The 18315-nt window shown below is 43.2% G+C and overlaps 3 protein-coding genes across 3 annotated transcripts in view; 2 read left to right on the plus strand and 1 right to left on the minus strand.

Annotated features, from left to right (window-relative positions):
* LOC134187060 (mannosyl-oligosaccharide 1,2-alpha-mannosidase IA-like) overlaps positions 1-2007 on the plus strand; it is an 8199-nt gene extending 6192 nt beyond the window's left edge. Inside the window, exons 8-10 of the mRNA XM_062655176.1 lie at positions 53-151; positions 268-391; positions 1596-2007. Coding sequence (XP_062511160.1) covers positions 53-151; positions 268-391; positions 1596-2002 — 630 coding nt within the window. The 3' untranslated portion in view covers positions 2003-2007. The remainder of the gene's footprint in view (positions 1-52; positions 152-267; positions 392-1595) is intronic.
* Positions 2008-2158: 151 nt separating this feature from the next.
* On the minus strand, positions 2159-3941 carry LOC134187061 (peroxisomal targeting signal 1 receptor-like). The gene has a single exon (XM_062655177.1). It carries the CDS (start codon positions 3928-3930, stop codon positions 2176-2178), a length of 1755 nt encoding a protein of 584 aa, XP_062511161.1. The 5' UTR covers positions 3931-3941; the 3' UTR covers positions 2159-2175.
* A 24-nt stretch (positions 3942-3965) lies between these two features.
* Positions 3966-10442, plus strand: LOC134187063 (pyridoxal kinase-like). The gene is made up of 11 exons (XM_062655180.1): positions 3966-4113; positions 4181-4235; positions 4299-4403; positions 7365-7448; positions 7513-7547; positions 7604-7689; positions 7757-7802; positions 9747-9852; positions 9920-10032; positions 10097-10163; positions 10216-10442. Exons 1-11 carry the CDS (start codon positions 4027-4029, stop codon positions 10335-10337), a joined length of 906 nt encoding a protein of 301 aa, XP_062511164.1. The 5' UTR covers positions 3966-4026; the 3' UTR covers positions 10338-10442.
* The last annotated feature ends 7873 nt before the right edge of the window (positions 10443-18315 follow it).

Consider the following 18315-nt stretch of genomic DNA (forward strand, 5'->3'; position numbering starts at 1 on the left):
AATTATGTCGGATGTATGTGATGTGGCACTGATGAAAGGATTTATTTATTAGGCCATTGTTACTCATTTGGTGAAAGAATCAAGTTCTAGCAAACTGACATATCTGAGTGAGATGAGGTCGAGTCGTCCGGACCACAAGATGGATCATTTGGTATGAGTTGGTTGAACACACCTTGTCTTCTATATCGTTGTGGTGTACGTGTCTGTATACAGTCTGCCCATGCAATGTGTTTGTAAGAATTGTGATGGATTGATTTATTTGGTCAGGCTTGCTTTGCTGGTGGCATGTTTGCTCTCGGTGCAAAGACTTTGCAGAGTGAGAAATCTCAGAAGATGTTGGCAGTCGGTGAGGGTCTTGCAAAGACGTGCCACGAGTCATATGCACGAACAGGTAATGATGCAATAACATGATCGTGGTGTGTCTTATGTAGAAATTACCGTATACCGAGAAATTTTGGCGAAATCTTTCAAATGACTATATTTACATTTTTGACAAGTTATATTTGGCGATTTGCCAAGTTGGTGAACGTATGATATCACTTCATGTGCTACATGTGATGCGTGGCTGGCGTTGCAAGGCTAGAAGTGCACGTGAAAATGGATACTATACACAACCGGGAGCATGGAGTCATTGGAGACTTACGAAATTTCAAACTGCATTCAGAGTACTCTAGTGGGCCCATTTTCCGCAGCCTGCTTGCCAATCTGAGCTTTTACTTCTGTTGTTTCCTTGTTGTAGTTTGTATGACGCAACATTACCGTTCAGGCATAACGTGACTTACGCCGTCGTTGGCTCGCTTCACTTCTGCTTGCGACAGCGAGGATGAAGCACACTGTAGAAAGAGCAGGCCATTCGAAGTCTTTGCACTGAAAGTGTGTACAGCACCATTTTGTCATTCAGCTGTGAGAGCATGCACAATGAAGCTAAAATGAAACCATTGCCAAAATTTCTCGTTCTACAGTATTGTGATATATTTTCATGTTGCAATAGCAGAGTGGAATATAAGAAAATTTTTCTGACCAGGCAACAAGTTTGCCGGAGCCACGCCCCACTTTAGACCACACCCATTATCCAAACTGCATTCTCAAATGCAGCCCCCTGCCTCACAAGAAATATCACTCTTGGTATTATTCGACATATATCAAAGGATTTCAATAAACAGAACAACTTTGAGACAACATACTTGCAAGACGATTTATTGCATTGTAATAAAGTTTTGTGAAAAAATATGTAACATCAAAACCACAGACATGAGGGCACTTCTTATCAGTTCTTTTCTTTAGTGTTCAATCCTTGCAATTACCCACCTTTTACTGCCCATATCCAGACATATCCAGACCACATACCCAGAAAGAAAACATGTACAAATCAGGATGGTTTGGTTACTGCCTTTTTGCCGAACTAGTCTATGTTGGTATAGCACTTATAGTGGTAAGATGTGTGGTGTGTGTGTGTGTGTGTGTGTGTGTGTGTGTGTGTGTGCACGCGCACGCGTGTGTCGTAATAGAGAACACAGTACTTCAGTTTGGTGTATTCGAAATGTAATCTTGTGTGTTGTCCTAAGTATGCTCTCTAATTATGTTTGTATATGTAGCAACCAAGCTTGGCCCTGAGGGATTCAGGTTTGATGGTGCCAACGAGGCAACAGCAATGAGACCGAATGAGAAACATTACATCCTCCGACCAGAAACCGTAGAGACGTACTTCTACCTATGGCGCCTGACTCACGACCAAAAATACAGAGACTGGGCATGGGAAGCAACTCAAGCCATCGAGAATCATTGCCGTACCGAACACGGGTATGCAGGAATACGAGATGTGTACAATGCCAACAGTGCCAAGGACGATGTTCAACAAAGTTACTTCCTGTCAGAAACTCTGAAATACTTATATCTCATTTTCTGCGATGATTCGGTATTGCCGCTCGAAAAATGGGTGTTCAATACTGAAGCCCATCCCCTCCCCATCCTAGACCACATTCCGAAAGGCAGAAACCTTTGATACCTACATCTCTACAGTAGTTAGAGACTGCAGGGTGGGATAGTACTATATCAATTTTCACTCGATAATTAGTACATACAAAAGGAATTTCATGTTCACAGCCTCTGACTTGTTTTTATGGTATTTATTAGTACCATTATCTATTATTAATCGCTGCCTGCATAAATATATCTTTACAGATGGAATTCTTCTTTTAGTCTTTCCAAGTCTTTGTTATCACACTGAGAGACGCAGTCAGGACGACCGAGCCTTACCAGGCACATACGAAGTGTGGACCATATGCTGTCTGACATCTGGGAGCGTTCCCCGCCCGGTCCTAGTCCCTGTTGCTGCATATCTAGAGCCGTGACGAAGTGCTCAGCCGCTTCACCATGTGTTCCAAGATTAATACAACTGATGCCCAGATTGTATCGTGCACGAACGAAGCCGGGCGAGAGCTCGAGTGCTCGTTGGTAGGCACTAATGGCCTCTTCGCTACGGTTGCCATTAGCAAGCGTGGCTCCTAGTTTGTTCCACAGCAGAGGATCTTCGGATTTCACTTGCAGAGCAGTTTGAAAGCAATCCACCGCCTTGTTGTACTCTCCGGACAAATTGAATAGAATACCAAGTCCAACTTGTATCTCTGGATCGACAAATTCGGGATCCCTCTGTGCTGCAGTCAAATAAAGTTCCTCGACTCTCTTGAACTCTTCGTGTGTCATCAGTGACGGCGAGCGCAACGACTTCACTGATTCTTCCGGAGGAACAATGTGTTTGTATCGAGGGTTTGCTCGTAGCCACGACACAAGAGCATCACACGCCTGTGACTGCAGTGACTCGTTTGTGAAGCTGACTGCCAGTGACTGCAATGCCGTGAGATTGTCTGGTGACAAACTAATGCACTTCTGAAGTGCAGCAATGGCTGCTGCGTCTTGTTCATTCTGGGCTTGTGTCATACCCAAATGCTGCCATGCCTCGACGTGATTGGGATCCGTCTGCACAGCAGCCTCAAACAGAAGAATCGCATTAGCTAAGTCTCCTTCCTTCAGCCTCCTTAGACCTTCCTTGTATGCATTCGAGTAATCCTTGAGCGGGTTTTCCTTTTGAAATTGGTACTCTTTATTCCAGAATGAATCGTACTCATCTAGCCACGGATGTTCTTTATCAGCCTCGGCCAGTCTTGCCCATTCATTCTGAAGACTCTGGAAAACGTCAGCTTGTGAATCGAAATCCACGCCGTGATTAAGATCTGCTGCAGCAGCTGCTTGCTCTTCGTCATATTCGTCTGCCCACAATTGCGATATCTCATCGGTTAACGATTGAGACAGGATTTTGTTGTCGGTCGAATGTAAGTCAATCGAACCATCACCGAGTCGACGGATAAAACTCATGAACTTTGTACTTCCTAGTTGCGGGTTATTGCTCGTGCTTTGAACCAGATCTTGAGCAACTGCTCGCAGAGCATCAGTCTCTTGTTCTCGAACAAACTCTTCGGCCCACACATGCTTCTCTTCTTCTTCCCTACCAAACTCACCAGCCCATTGCTCAGCATCCAAAGAAGTGGCACTATGTTCATCTCTCCAGTGCTGAGACAGCCTTCTCTCCTCACTTGCTACCAACTCATCCGCCCATTGCTCAACCATTCCGGCATCACGTGACTGTTCGAGAAGTGTGTGCTGACCATGCTGAAGTTGATGCATTTCGTGAAGTAGCCCTTGCATGTTGAACGTTTGTGGAGCGTCGTATTGTCCACTTTCTTGAAGGAATTCATACAGGAACTGCTCGGCTAGCGCATCTCCACACGCCTCGCCTGCCTGTTCCAAGCCTGTTGGGTGAGAAGACAGAAGACCTTCCTGACGAAGAGATTTATCATCAGTAAAATGAGATGCGAGGTCTACTAAAGGATTCGGACCACCACACTCGGCCTCAACGAGACTTCTCATCGCCATTGTGACGCTAATATCCGGGAGCCCGGGAAAGCAGGGTGTAACGTCTCGGATTACCTAAACACTATTTGCAGATGTTCTGGTGAGAAGCGAAAAGCAATGGCTGAGACTGATCGCGTATTGTCTATTCAGAGTCATGTCGTGCGGGGATACGTTGGCAACCGCTCAGCCGTCTTTCCTTTGCAAGTGATCGTAGACAATGCTCTACAGCTATCGCATTTACTGATGTCACGATTGTGTCACGTGATTTCAGGTTTTGGGCTTCGAAGTCGACTTCGTCAATTCTGTTCAGCTTTGCAATCATACATGTAGGTGTCATCAGTCGGTCAGTGTCTAGTATTTCGATGTATGACTCTGATGCCATCGCCCAGGGTACAAACATATCGCCGGCCAGGTGCTGGAGAGTGACGACTTGAGAGTGTTGATTGATGGGCTGAAGGCCAATGATCTTATTGACTACAGTTATCTGCTAACAGGTGACGTATTGTAGTAGCAATAACATTAGATTTTATTTCATTTCTGTAATTACATACCGCGACATGGCTAATGTGACTGGGTGTCCGAGGAACTGCGTCACGTGATCGGTGCCTCAGCTCTGAAACTTTGTCAATCTGTTTTGGATAGTTTGTTTAGTTGATAGAAGGGGTTCTATTAGCTGCTTGATTGTGGTCTATCTACACCATTTATAGTTCAAAATTGTCGCTTGTTACGTCAAATTTCTTTTCTCTCAAATCAATTTTTTAGTATGTGAGATCAAGTGTGTAATCTGTTAGATCAAATAATTATTTTGCAAACATAGAGAGTCCATGTTGCATTGTTTGCATACCATCACACTACACAAACAAACTACCTAATCTAATCTTACAGTTACCCCCTGGCTACTTTCAGTATCAATTGAGTTGTATTCCTGGCCTGTTGCATACGTTAAATCTTCATTGTCGCTCAATGGTTCTATCTCAGTGTTTAATTCAGCACAACCGCACACAGTACAGGGTTCTCGCTAGAGATTTTTGGGAGTGTGGCGAGATTGACGGGTCCACGATGCATGCAGTCCTTGCTGTTTACAGTCGGACATGTGCATTGGAGCCGATCTCAACTGAGTTAGACTTTGTGTTGTAGCTATTGCGTGTAATATACGTTTAAGTGCCCTGGCAAGGAAATTAACTTCGTTTGCCAATAAACCCTTCTTAGCAATGTTCATAGATTGTGCATGCGCAAGTTTCGTACAGAAATTTTGTCAAGCGTTGATTGACGTGAACCACTGGTGTTGCTTCGCATTAAGCCATGACTAGTCTAGAGTAGATTCTAGTAGGTGTACAATTCCTGAACAAGAGGTAGGAAGCTTCCGTAGCTTTCTGTGTCACTGGAAGGGCATCCAGGAGTAGAATTAGAGGCGGGCATCCGGGCTGAATGAGGCTATCATCCCATGTTATTTTGCAGAGAGCCTGGATTTGTGGCTATTGTCACCTTTATATATATGAGTGTGGCGCACTCCTACTGGAGCGTGGTGCAGCACCATGCTGCCACGCTGTAGCGAGAATTCTGTCAATGATAGACATGCATGCATATAACTGGGTTCATATACTAGTAGGGCACTAATCGAGCATGGGGCATTATTATTTTGTATAGGTTCACCATAGGCATTATTTGAGCATGAGGCACAATTTGAGCATAGGGCACTATTTGCGGAAATACCGTACTGTACTACAAATTCGATTTGACAGTCTTGTGAATTTGATCTGACTACAAACTACTACTTTGATTTGACAGAATATGAATTTGGTGTGACAAGTGACAATTTGGAACTGTAAATGGTGTAGTGAAGGCGAAGAGTTCAAAGTTGCAGCTGATATATTATTCAATTTATTGCAGAGTATGTAAGATTACGATGTTGGATTTAGATGCTAGGAGAGACTAAAATGGAAAGACTAATTTAATTACACAGTGTGTCTCACTGATTTATTATTTATATTTTTACTTATTTATTTATTTGTTTATTTGTTTGTGTATATATATATATATATATATATATATATATATATATACTAGAATCCATGGCCCGTCCTTTGTATGGGCAAGATACTGTAGTGTAAAAATAGGTCTGTGGACACGTCACGTGCATCTTTGTTGCGAGGTCCCGGATGTGCTGAATGAATTTGAATCTTGCTCTTTGCGTTTGTTTCGATAGAAATCGACACACTTCTTGTGTAGCGCTTGCTGCAGAAAACGTGTAGGTTGGATTCGGTGCAAATGCAATCAGAATTTGGAGAGAAATGAAAGCGCTAGAAGAGTAAGTTTCGTCGGCACAAGATATTCGATTGCTCGAAGCTTTGTGAAGGACGCCGATGAGTACAGTCTACACAGGACTGGTGTGGGCGTGTGTTTGAATGAACAGGAATGTGTAGCGTTAGCGTCATCAAGAAATTTTACGCGAAGGTCGACCCCTTGAGAGGGGACCCGGTGCATAATTTTTTAACTTTTTACGCAAACCTTCCTCTGTGCGTGCCGAGTGTGCGTGCCGATTTCGGTTGCGAAGGGACAAAAGACGTGGCCGCCAAACGCGAACACACACACACAGACAGACAGACAGACAATTTGAGCTTTATATATGAATGCAATACTGACCATAGAGTCAGATGTAGGTCTGCATTGTGTAGTTTAGTGTTTGTCTTGTTTTTCCTTTCTTGCCTGTTTGGTAGTAGCCTTGAGTGTCCAGCCCGTCGTCTCCCCAGAAAGACCGGCTGGAGACATTTGCCACTCAAAGGAAATTGCCAACTCTCTATCCTCCAATCAGGATATTCCACGTTTGGTTAGTGTTTGTGTATGCATGTGCATCCACGATAACTGCTGATTGCAATGCACGTCGCTATTGGCTTTCTGTTAATGCAATTTATAACTGAGTAGTCACATGCTTTTACGTGTGAGCTACACCTGCATATCGTCTTCTTCTTTCGTCTTCCCTTTTACTTCGGGAAATAGACAGAATATGCAAAACAACTTCTAGTTGCTCAGGGTGTCGTACGTTGCATTCATTGACTAACTAGACCATCTACAGCGTGATATTTGCGGTGTCAACCATTGGTTGACTTATGTGGTAAGCTTTGATTCTAGCAATCTTAGAACGAGACACAGACAACTAGAAGAGCTGGAAAGAGTCGAGCTGTTGTTTGTAGACTTGTATGGCACGTGTCGAGACTACAGGCACTTGTGTCAGAGCAAAATTACATTAGCAATGAGTCAATAGCGACATGCGTCCCTATCCAGGATGCACGAACATCGAACGGCACTCTGATTGGAGGATAGAGTGCCGGAGGTTTGTTTGAGTGGTGAATTTTCTCCAGCCGGTCTTTCTCCCCCTGGAGGAGACGACCGGCTAGACACTCGAGCCTACAAGTAGTTTGGTATGTGGATTTGTATATGTAAATAACTGTGGTTAGGATATATTGGATCCAAGTCATTTCAGGAGGAGGTACTGAAGGTTGTGCAAGAACTGAAAGACCTGTGTCCAGGACTGAAATATGGTAGATCAATAATGACATTGTAGCTGTGATATTGCCTTAACGGTATTGCATCTGTCCTGTTAAGTTTGTGATCCTGTTATGGGAGACAACGGACAAATGGTTGACACATTATTTTCTTATGTATTTTGATGTTGACGAGGTCTCTGTTATTCTAGTATGTTCCGGAGGAGCTGGCTCCTACATACCGTGAGAAATTTGTGGCTATTGCCGACATCATCACTCCCAATCAGTTTGAGCTAGAGTGAGATTGCGTGTAATTGGAACGTTGAAATATGATTACAAGAGTAACGCTGTGTCATCAACTGTAGAATTCTAAGTGGTATGGCTATTAAAACAGAACAAGATGCACTTCAGGTTAGTTCCATCAAGCCTATTGGGTAGAATGCTGTCTAGACACGTCTTTCACTGACTAAAATTCAATATATGGGCCTAATCTCCGAAAGTCCAGCCTGTCTCTACAAGGTCAATGACTTTAGGAGGCAAACATTAACTCGATGTGCGCATGGGCTAGGGCTACAGTACCGTGTCAGTAGAGTGATGGACAGATGGATGTATGGCCAATTGGAATGCAGTACATCTGCCCATTGTTATCACTGGTGTTAATTGTACACGTGGCAGTCTAGTCATGTGTGTTGTCTCTTGCATATGAAGTAGCTGTTTGTGTTACCTTGCAACCAAGGGTTTAGCAGTTTAGTGCGTCTTCATTAAGAGGGTCTTACACCTTGTAGGGTGAATGATAGCCCACTGGAATGTTGAGCCTATTGTATGTCTACTACATTGAAAAATGCACATCCTGCTAATTATTTTGACATTTGACATGTAGTATACCTGGCAAGTAACAGTCACCAAAACACCACTTATGAAATGATTAGTTGAGATGTCAAAGCTGATGAAGGCTTTTTTGAAATTTGCAGGAAGGAGAACAGTTGTTGTTAATAGCAGGCGTAAGGATTATAATGATAGACACACTTACCCTCAAGCAGTACACATTCTCCACGTACCTGATGATGCAGTGGTATGAAATTGCCCATACTTAGGCCAGCCCAAATAATTTCTTGATACTTGGACTTGCTGGTCCAGTTTTGAGTTTGACCAAAATAGAATAAAATCTGATTTGCATGAAATTATGCTTGCTGTATAATGGTGGCATATACATCCTACACCTATGTATAAATGACTTTGCACTGCATGTGGTCTAGCGACTGTTACACGTTCTGCTCAATATCAGCATCGTTTGTTTTAGTGTCCATTTTGTTATCTTGCATTTGTATGCAGTGCAATGAAAACTTCACATGATCATTACTTTTTATGTTTACTTTAATTTCTGTTCAGTCCATGCTTCATGTCCTGATATCAGAGCATCAAAATTTAGAGGTCTGGTCATATATCAAAACGCACCAGTTCAGTTGTATAGCTACACTGTACTGTACACAAACACGTTTTTACAAATAAAATGAATGCCTGCATCTGCATGTAAGTAAGGTTTCCAGTTTAGATCTCAAGCATGCTTACAGGATCCAGCAAATGTATGTAGATTGGATTTACAAGCTGTTGGTTTTGTATGCTTTTTTGTATGCTGTTTGAATATTGGTCAGTAATCAAGAACGGTCTTTCCCAAGGCCATTGGAGCAGAGAGATCTGTTCAGCTTGCTTTAGTGTTGTCCAATAATGGATACAAACCAAATTGTTTATACAGTGCTGTCTATCCTTCGAAGGTTGGAATTCGAATCAGCAACATCTCTGCTGTCTTTTGGACATTATGATCTTGGTGTGGTTACATGGGTACACGTTTCGATTGTTAGGTTGTCTAAGTCCTGCATAAGAAGAGAAGCAAGGACCGAGTCTGCATATCAGACACATTTTGAGTGTACAGTGGGAGAGGAGACAGACAGATTCATTGTGTAAACTGTTACGTAACTCAGGTATAGAAAGTGGTGTAGCATGGTTACAAATGTAGCAGTTCTTCACATCACAAATGTAGTAGTTCATCATGTCTTCTTACAAGAACACCTGACATGGCCCCTGCTCATTTACTCAGCTCCAAGGGGAATGCGCAGTGTGTATATTGAAGTTTCATCATGTGATTTTTGCTGGTGCATGAATATTACTATGTCCTGTGCCTAAGATTGACTATTTTGGAAACCCTTGTCCAAATTGACTAAAATGCCAACTATTAATTTAAACTGTCATTATTATTTTGTTAGTTGTTCATTAGTTAAGATGAATATGACCCTGCTCAGTTTTTGTGGGGAAACCTTGCAAGACGTTAAATGACAAGTTGGTTATCATATGCTATAGGCTATGAAACTTCTGCAAGAGAAAGGAGCAAAGAATGTTGTTCTCTCCAGTGGAGAGCTTGGCCGAGAAAAGGATATCATGGTTACCATGGGGAGATCAGAAAGCGGTTTGTCTTCCTTCAATGCAGCATACCTACTCTTCTTCTGTTTCCTATATGTACTGCCTCGTTTCAGGTGATGTCTTTCGTATAGAGTTTCCACGACTGGAAGCTAATTTTGTAGGTTCAGGTGATGTGTTTGCGGCTCTTTTGCTAGCTTGGTCAGAGAAGCATCCCGACAATCTTCAGGTGTGTGACTTGTTGTCAACTTTAGCTTTGAAGTAGCTCTGAATTTACCTTATGGCTTTTGCAGCTTGCATGTGAGAAAACAATTTCTTCTCTTCAAGCCATTCTCAAACGAACCTTGAGCAGTGCGGAAGGTTTTGTGTTCTGATTCTGGGTTGTTGTGAGATGTACAATTGATTGTTGTAGCTCAGGCCAAGGGTGGAACACCTAACATCGGTCAGTTGGAGCTTCGTCTGGTCCAGAGTAAGGCAGACATAGAAAACCCACCGACAGGAATTGTGAAAGCAGGACCAGTATATGACAGTTGATTTTAGCTGACATGATGATACCATGCCATTGGCTATGAGTTGTTGAATGGCATTTATATTGTTTTCACAAATAGAGTATCATCACAGTGCCATAAACATCACTAAGCTTTTGGTACACGACATAGTAGATCACCTTCTACTTTCATTGCATTTCTGCTAATACAGTACTAATTGCTATAAAGTAAAATAGCCTAAATTGTGACATAATCTGTGGAATCATTACAAACGTTGTTAGACTACACTATTCTCTTAGAGAAAATTTTATCTAATACTAAATATAGTGCCATGGGCTGGTGAATCGGTTCTAGTGTGGTGTGTGTGTGTGTGTGTGTGTGTGTGTGTGTGTGTGTGTGTGTGTGCGTGTGTGTACGCGTGCGTGTGTGTACGCGTGCGTGTGTGTGGTGTGTGTGGTGTGTGTGTGTGTGTGTGTGTGTGTGGTGTGTGTGTGTGTGTGTGTGTGTGTGTGTGTGTGTGTGTGTGTGTGTGTGTGTGTGTGTGTTTGTGTGATTACTTAATCCAGACAACCATCCTTCTGTACATACATATACATTCATATGGTAGTACCTTGATAATGCATTACATTACTAGCAGACAGAGACAGAGACAGAGACAGACACGACAGGGAAACTTGCATACCTTCTGATGCATGCACACTTGACACTTGCACTGCAGGTTTTGTACTGTGTACTTTTGGTGCCATATCTTTGTCTGATTGAGAAGTGTTACAATTTGTTCCCTTGTGATATAATTTCTACAATCTCAGAAATGTGTCAGAGTGTGATGCCTGGTGCTTGTTATAGGAGCATAGACATAAATAATTTATGTATTAACTGTTTGGCACCGCCTACCGCTTGCTAGTAGGCGTGTCCTAGAGTGGGGTGATATCTTGGCTTGCATTCAATACTACATCTAGTAGATTATCTCAAACCATCAACTAATTCTTCAATATCCTTATTTAAGATCGTGCAAACCTTTGCAGGTGTAGGGCCAGAGGCATATATAGATCGAGGTGTCATCAGCATACATTAATAATTTACAATTTTGTCACAACATCAGCAAGATCTCGTGTATAAAGAGCCTTAGTTAGGTGCCTAAGGGATTCCTCTTTTACATGACTAAGGTGATAGTTACCTTCTAACCGAGATAAGCAGTTTTGGTACGCAAGGCTTGCTTTTATAGTGGGTGTGACCTTTTCTTGATGGCTAAAGGTAGTGTAGTGAATGCAGGTGAAAGAAGATGTGCAATGGCACAGACTACACCGTTTACTCAAATACAATTAATACGTGTACTAGAAAGGCGATATTACAGCTACAATTGGAAACAAAGGCACACTGTACTACACACACACACACGCACGCCAGCAACGCAGACAGGCAGGCACACACACACACGTGTATATATATATACATTTGTTGCATATAAATTAGTTATATAATCATCTCTACCCTAACAGGAAGTTGACACCATTTAGCATGCATCTGGAAAAAGAGAACTTTCGAATTTTGGACTGTATACATGCGCATGACAAAGACTGACGTACAGAAACAACATTCGATCAAGAACATCCTATACTATAATGGCTAGATTGCCTGGCTTCGCCCGGGTGCATTCAATTATTGTGTCTAAAACTTTAGTTACAGTTAGATGTTCCAAGTAATTAGCAGCGAGTATTCCATGTACAGTTCGATTTCGTATGCAGCTTGTTAGATTTGGCCAGTGGACAGCTGACTCAAGTTGACGTCAATTTAGTTCTAATCTAGAAAACTTGCAAGAAGGAAATGAAGCACTCTTCAAAATTCACTTATACGTAGTAAGCGTACGTCGTCTCTTAAACTCTAAAAGAAACCATTAATTATGCAATCCATTGTGGTGTCAATTCACAGAATTAGCAATCCCTGACATAATTCTCATATAAAGTTAATTAAAGGAGAACTCCCACAATTTTCAAGTTGGGGTCAGATACAAGTCCCTTCCATAAACCGACAATTCGAAGGAACATAGGTTTTGTGCGCGACATCTTCACGGCAGGAGAAACGCCGAAAGAAAGGGGCGTGTCGGGTAAGCGAGGTACATGAAGTCAATGGCGCAAAGCCACACGCGCATGCCATCGGGTTAGATGCAGTTGCGGACGGATTCGAACGCATACGCGTTGTTCTTTTCTGTCTGGTGTTCGACCTTACAGTTTCGAGCCAGAGTACGGACCTACTCAGCGTGACATCAACGCAGTTGAATACATTGACGGCCATGACAGCAGACAGATCACCGGTGAAGATCTGTCTGATGAGAACGAAAATCGAGTTGGGAACACTGCTTGGTGCAGCTGCAACAGGTGTTCTGTAACGCCTAGCGTAGCTGAGTGCTTGTGCTGCCAGGAAGTGGACGAACTAGGGTATAGGGTGGAAGCTTCAGCATCTGATCTGTAATTATTACGCAGCATGAGAACTTCCTTGCTGTGTGTCTCAATGAAGACGTTCTTTGAACAGCTGTAGTCTTAATGACCGATTGGCGACGGGATCCCATCGGAGAGCCACTAACTTACAGGCGAGTAGCCCCTAGACGAACTTGGACAGGCTTGCCTATGTAAAATTTTCACGCAGGTTGCTGCGACTAACTGTGTATAGGTAATTTACTTGCTGGGTGCACGAGAGGCCGGGCAAGGGTATCAGACGTGTCATTCCAGCATGCGTTGTAGGACTCATAGTGATCCGAACAAACGCGGCTGTTTTTTTGAGATAGGTGGATCCACCAGACGTAACTTTGCTAGCCATGATTCTAGCAAATCTGGCTTCTTGAGAGGAAGCCTGAAGAAGCTGACACCTCTGGCTATGTCGCTGCTGTTGTGGCTACAGCCGAAAGCAATGCAGTGGACCATTTCACGTCGAATAAGTCAGGTAGATAGCGCGTATTGTGCACGACACGTGGAGGTCATGCACCAACTGCGTCATCAACCACGCCTACGCTAACACTCAATCTTTTTGCGGTGCTTTTCCTACGTTACAGAAGCAATGGAGGGAACTCAAAGTTTCGAGTGCAGTCAAGATAAAAAATCTTGTATCTGACCCCAACTTGAAAATCGTGGGAGTTCTCCTTTAAGTTAACGTTGCATGCAGATTTCTGTTGTTGCATGAGTTCGCATGCATTTTACTCCGTTCTGAAAAATTAACAGCCAGACAGAAGTCTCATTCAGAGTTATATCCCGTTTAATTAAATCCCGTTGTGAGGTATTATCGGAGTATGCGGATGTGACATATGCTCGCCAGCCACTGTATGCCATCCTCTGGTCTAGAGTAGAGTGCAAGATGCGCCCGCTGCAGTCAGAGGTTTTAAGCCGGCTGAATTGCTACCGGTGGTACAGTGATGTGTTTCCCCGGTTACAAGTTTCCCCGCACATATTTCCCTAGTGTTTTGTGTGTCCCCGCACACATATATCACCGGACTGTCTATATCAAAGATACGGCTTCAAACTGTAATTTTAAGTTTTTCAGATTGTTGGAAGAGATTTTAATTGTTTTTCCTGTAATAAAATTATTTAACTAATAGTCTAAATTCAAGTAGCAATGCCAGAATTCATTAGAAACACACAGCACTAGCTGCATGTGTTTACCTAGTGTATGCAGTACAGTACACTTATCACAAATTTAATAATACTTGTGTGCTGCGCGCGCGCGCGCGTGTGTGTGTGTGTGTGTGTGTGTGTGTGTGTGTGTGTGTGTGTGTGTGTGTGTGTGTGTGTGTGTGTGTGTGTGTGTGGAAAACAACAACTGTATACAAGCGGGAGCAGTGCACACAAAACACTAGGGATATGTGTGCGGGGAAACTTGTAACCCGGGGAAACACATATCACTGTAACACCGCCCATAGCGCGGGCGTGAGCTCGCCATTCTCACGCCACCCTCTAACGGTATAGTAGAGTGCAACATGCGCCCGCTGCATTAACTAAAGCAATAGGACGAGTGTATTTTACGTTGTAACGCGCGCTGCAGCTGAGTAGATTAAACCTTGCTAAATAAGTGTGTGTGTGTGTGTGTGTGTGTGTGTGTGTGTGTGTGTGTGTGTGTGTGTGTGTGTGTGTGTGTGTGTGGTGCGATAGCACAGTTGGTTAGAGAGTCATCTTATTGAGTGTTTACATCCGGGACCTTAAAGGGTCACAGTTCAAGTCACGGTGATGGCGAGCTATGGCATAATTTCCTTAAGCAAGAAACTAACACACATTTGCTTCTCTCGACTCAGGAGTATAAATGAGTACCTGGTCATTGACTGGAGTCCTAAGCGGCCATCGGCTGTGATGTGATATCAGCCACTGGGGTCCTGGTGAGACTTCGGGTGCTCACACCACAGTTGCCTTCACAAGTCGGTGCTCCTGCGAGTGCCTGGCCCGGCTCCAGAAGTTTGCTAGCGCAGGCCCAGAGTTCCCTGAGCAGCGCACACAGGGCCAAGCTTAACAGCTGGGGGCGTGACCTCTGAGAGGCAGCTCCTGACATTGAGGATTTTTAGGTGTGTGTGTGTGTGTGTGTGTGTGTGTGTGTGTGTGTGTGTGTGTGTGTGTGCGTGTGTAGATTTTGTGTCTAGAGTAAAACGTAGACCCGCCCTACAGTGAAATTGTGAGATGGGGGCTGCTCTACGTGCAAAATACTGGACGACCGGTGTAAGTTAATCTTTTTTACGTTTTCTTCGGTTAAAGGTAGCTACTATCTAGGTGTTAGCGCAATTCCTACCGCCCGTAGGGCGGGTGAGTGCTAGTTAATAAATATTTTTCACATCTACAAACCATTGCACAAACATCGCAACACTGGCATCCTGCAACTGAGTCCTTGTCAATGTCTACGCTAAACGTAAAGTCAGAAAAAAGCATTTCTCTGCGACAGCGATCACCATTCTGTCCATACTCTTTCATTTTCGATAAAACGTCTTGCGTACGCTGTCATGTACTCAGAAGGCGTGGGAGCTATACTCATCACGCCCGCATGTCTCCTGCAAATACTCGATCTTCAATCACTCCAGTGAAAAACTCTATAAATGCCTTTGCAGTCAATGTAGTATGATGCCACTTGTTGTTATTAACTAACCTACGTTCAGCTAGGACCACGTGTAACGTACACGTATTCTTCTGTTCTGTTCTCTATCTAGTAGCGTTGTGCTCTAATTATAATACGAGTAAGTAACGCAACATGATGACAAGATTATGGAGCTGCGATTCCCAGCCCCAGCTCCGTTTAACTTTGGCAACCCCGAGGATTGGCCGAGACGGCACAAAAGGTTTGAACGTTACTGGAATGCAACAGGATTGAAAGACAAGTCCGGCACCATACAAGTCTCAACTCTCGTTTACTCCCCTGGGGACAGAGCTGAAGACATTCTGACATCAATGTCGCTGTCGCAAGGAGGGCGCAGCGGAATTACGACATTGTCATATATAGGTTTGAGCAACACTTCATAACAAAGAGAAATGAAATTTATGAACGAATTAGATTTAATCCGCGACGAGAAGATTCGCAACAGAATAGTCGGCGACCTAAAAAACGTAACGCTTGCGGAGAAGATTCGGATCTCACGCTGGAGAAGGTTATCACAAAAGCTCGACAAAGCGAAGCAGTTAAAAAAACAACAACACGCGATACGCAGGAATTTACGAAAGATGTGTCATCGATACGTGTGAAGAAGTCGACAAAGAAGCAGGCGCCTTGGACGCAACAATTGAGACCACGTGACACAAAGATGCCAGGAAAGCTGCAAACACCCTAACTGACTAATTGATCAACCTGTTACAAATTCTGGAAGACAAGGAAGAAAGAGAAAGTCTCGTCAATTTTCTTATGAAGAAACGACGTGCCTCATAACCTGTGGTCACATTAGCGGATACAGAATCTCCTGACAAAGCCTGGTAGCAAGAGCACAATATGGCATGAAATATCACAAGAACTAGCCAAACATAAGTTCATCAGAACACCAGAGCAGTGCAAAGAAAAAATAAATAATCTATAAAAAGATTACAGACTGGTCAAAGATAGAATAAGAAGTGGAGAAGGAACTATCACATGTGAATTTGCATACTATAATGCTATGGACATGGTGTTAGGTGATTGTCCATCTGTGTCACCCACTAATGTATACGAGTCTTCTGATGGTATCTGCACACTATTGTCTTCTTCCTTAGTTGTCTTCTTCATTATTGTCTTCTTCCTTAGTTGCCTCTCCGCATGACTCTCCTCAAACAGAATCTGAATGACTATCCGAAAATAGCAGTGGTACACCTCCAGATTGCAGTTACCAAAGCCCATGCTTCTCTGAAACACCTGCCAGTACTAGCAGGCACCATAGCCCTCCTAATGCGCCTCCTAGTGCACCTCGTAGTGCACCCAAAAACAAAAGAGACAAGAAAGCTGTGGCCTTGATAGAGTTGCGAATAAACTTACTCAATTTGGGGAAAAGATCATGGATTTGATGTCAAGGATGGAAGATGCTGACAGAGAGAGAGAGAGAAGAGCGAGAGAGTATAGAGGCTGAACGGAGAGATGCATTCTTGCTCAATGCATTACGAATTCTGAACAGTACAACAAATGGAAGAACCTGACAATGTAAACTAGTAGCACAAAAATTCTACAAAGAACTGTTGATCAAAGCACAATGTTTCAACACGTTGTTCTAACTACACGAAGTTTTAGTTCTAACTATATTGTTAACACACATTTCTTAAAAACACAATGTTCTTATTAATACTGTTCTAGCAATATTTTAACATTGGTCAACACTGTTTCAATTAATAAAGTCCAAACAATATTTTTATCACACTGTTCTAACAACACCATGTTTTAATTAACACTGTTTCCAAGAGATTGTTTTAACACAATGTAACTATGTTCTAATTACAGCAGTCTCGTGTGTACCAGATGTATGAGACTTCTGTTGGGGAGGGGAGGGGAGAACATGGTTGGGCGGCCAGACGTTCGAGAGTACTGGGGAGGTTGGGGAGGGGAGAGGGGAGAACATGGATGCGTGGCCTGACATTTGAGAGTGCCAGGGGGCAAAGAAAAGAGAGTTTGCTCTCCCAACCATACACCCTTCAGCAATCTCGAAAGCCTGGCCAAGCATTCATGTTCTCCCCTCTCTCCTCCCCACCCCTTCAGTACTCTCGATCGTCTGGCTACGCATCCATGTTCTCCCCTCCCTTCCCCCACAGAACTCTCAAACGTCTAGCAAACATGAGACTACTACTACTGCCCTCTTGTTAATTAAATTTATCTAAATAGTCTCTGATATGATCTCGGATTGCTGACGCCGCCATCTCTCCCCTTCCAATAGCTGTCAATCCTGATTCAAGATCACATATTGTTTCAAGTTCAATGTAGTCATCTTTGATTTCATTGTGTGCCAAACAATAGTTATGTAAGGTACAGCAAACAATAACGACTACTTGAACATTGTTGATGTCAGTCTCTTGCTGATTTAACAGAATTCGCCACCTACCTTTGAATAGCACAAATGCCCTTTCTACTGCGATTAGAGCACAAATCAGTTTGTAGTTGAAACTTTTCTCAGACTTCCTCATATTGGAGCTCTCGGGATATGCTTTCATTAGCCAACTTTACAAAGGGTAGGCTGGATATCCCAGAATTAAAACAGGTATTCTAGCACCATCACAGAAAACAGTCTCACTTCCAGGAAAAGCTGTTCCGGCACGTTCAGCAACTACAAAGAGGCGACTGTTAGCAAGAACACGAGCATCGTGGACTCGTCCTGGCCAGCCAATACAGATATCGTTGAAGTAAAGAAACGATTGCCTGAAATACTTCATAGGAAATACTGCTAGCAGTTGACAAACCAACGCCAAACAAGTCTGAGACAGTTCTATAATATTCACTGCCAGCCAACCTGTAGAGAGTCAAGGCTAGTCTCTTCTCTGGCGATATAGCGACTCTCAAGTGGGTGGACTTCTTCGTGATTAGATGTTGTATATCAATGCACAGACTACACACTACTT

Source organism: Corticium candelabrum, chromosome 11 (assembly GCF_963422355.1).
Source record: "Corticium candelabrum chromosome 11, ooCorCand1.1, whole genome shotgun sequence".
NCBI lineage: Eukaryota > Metazoa > Porifera > Homoscleromorpha > Homosclerophorida > Plakinidae > Corticium > Corticium candelabrum.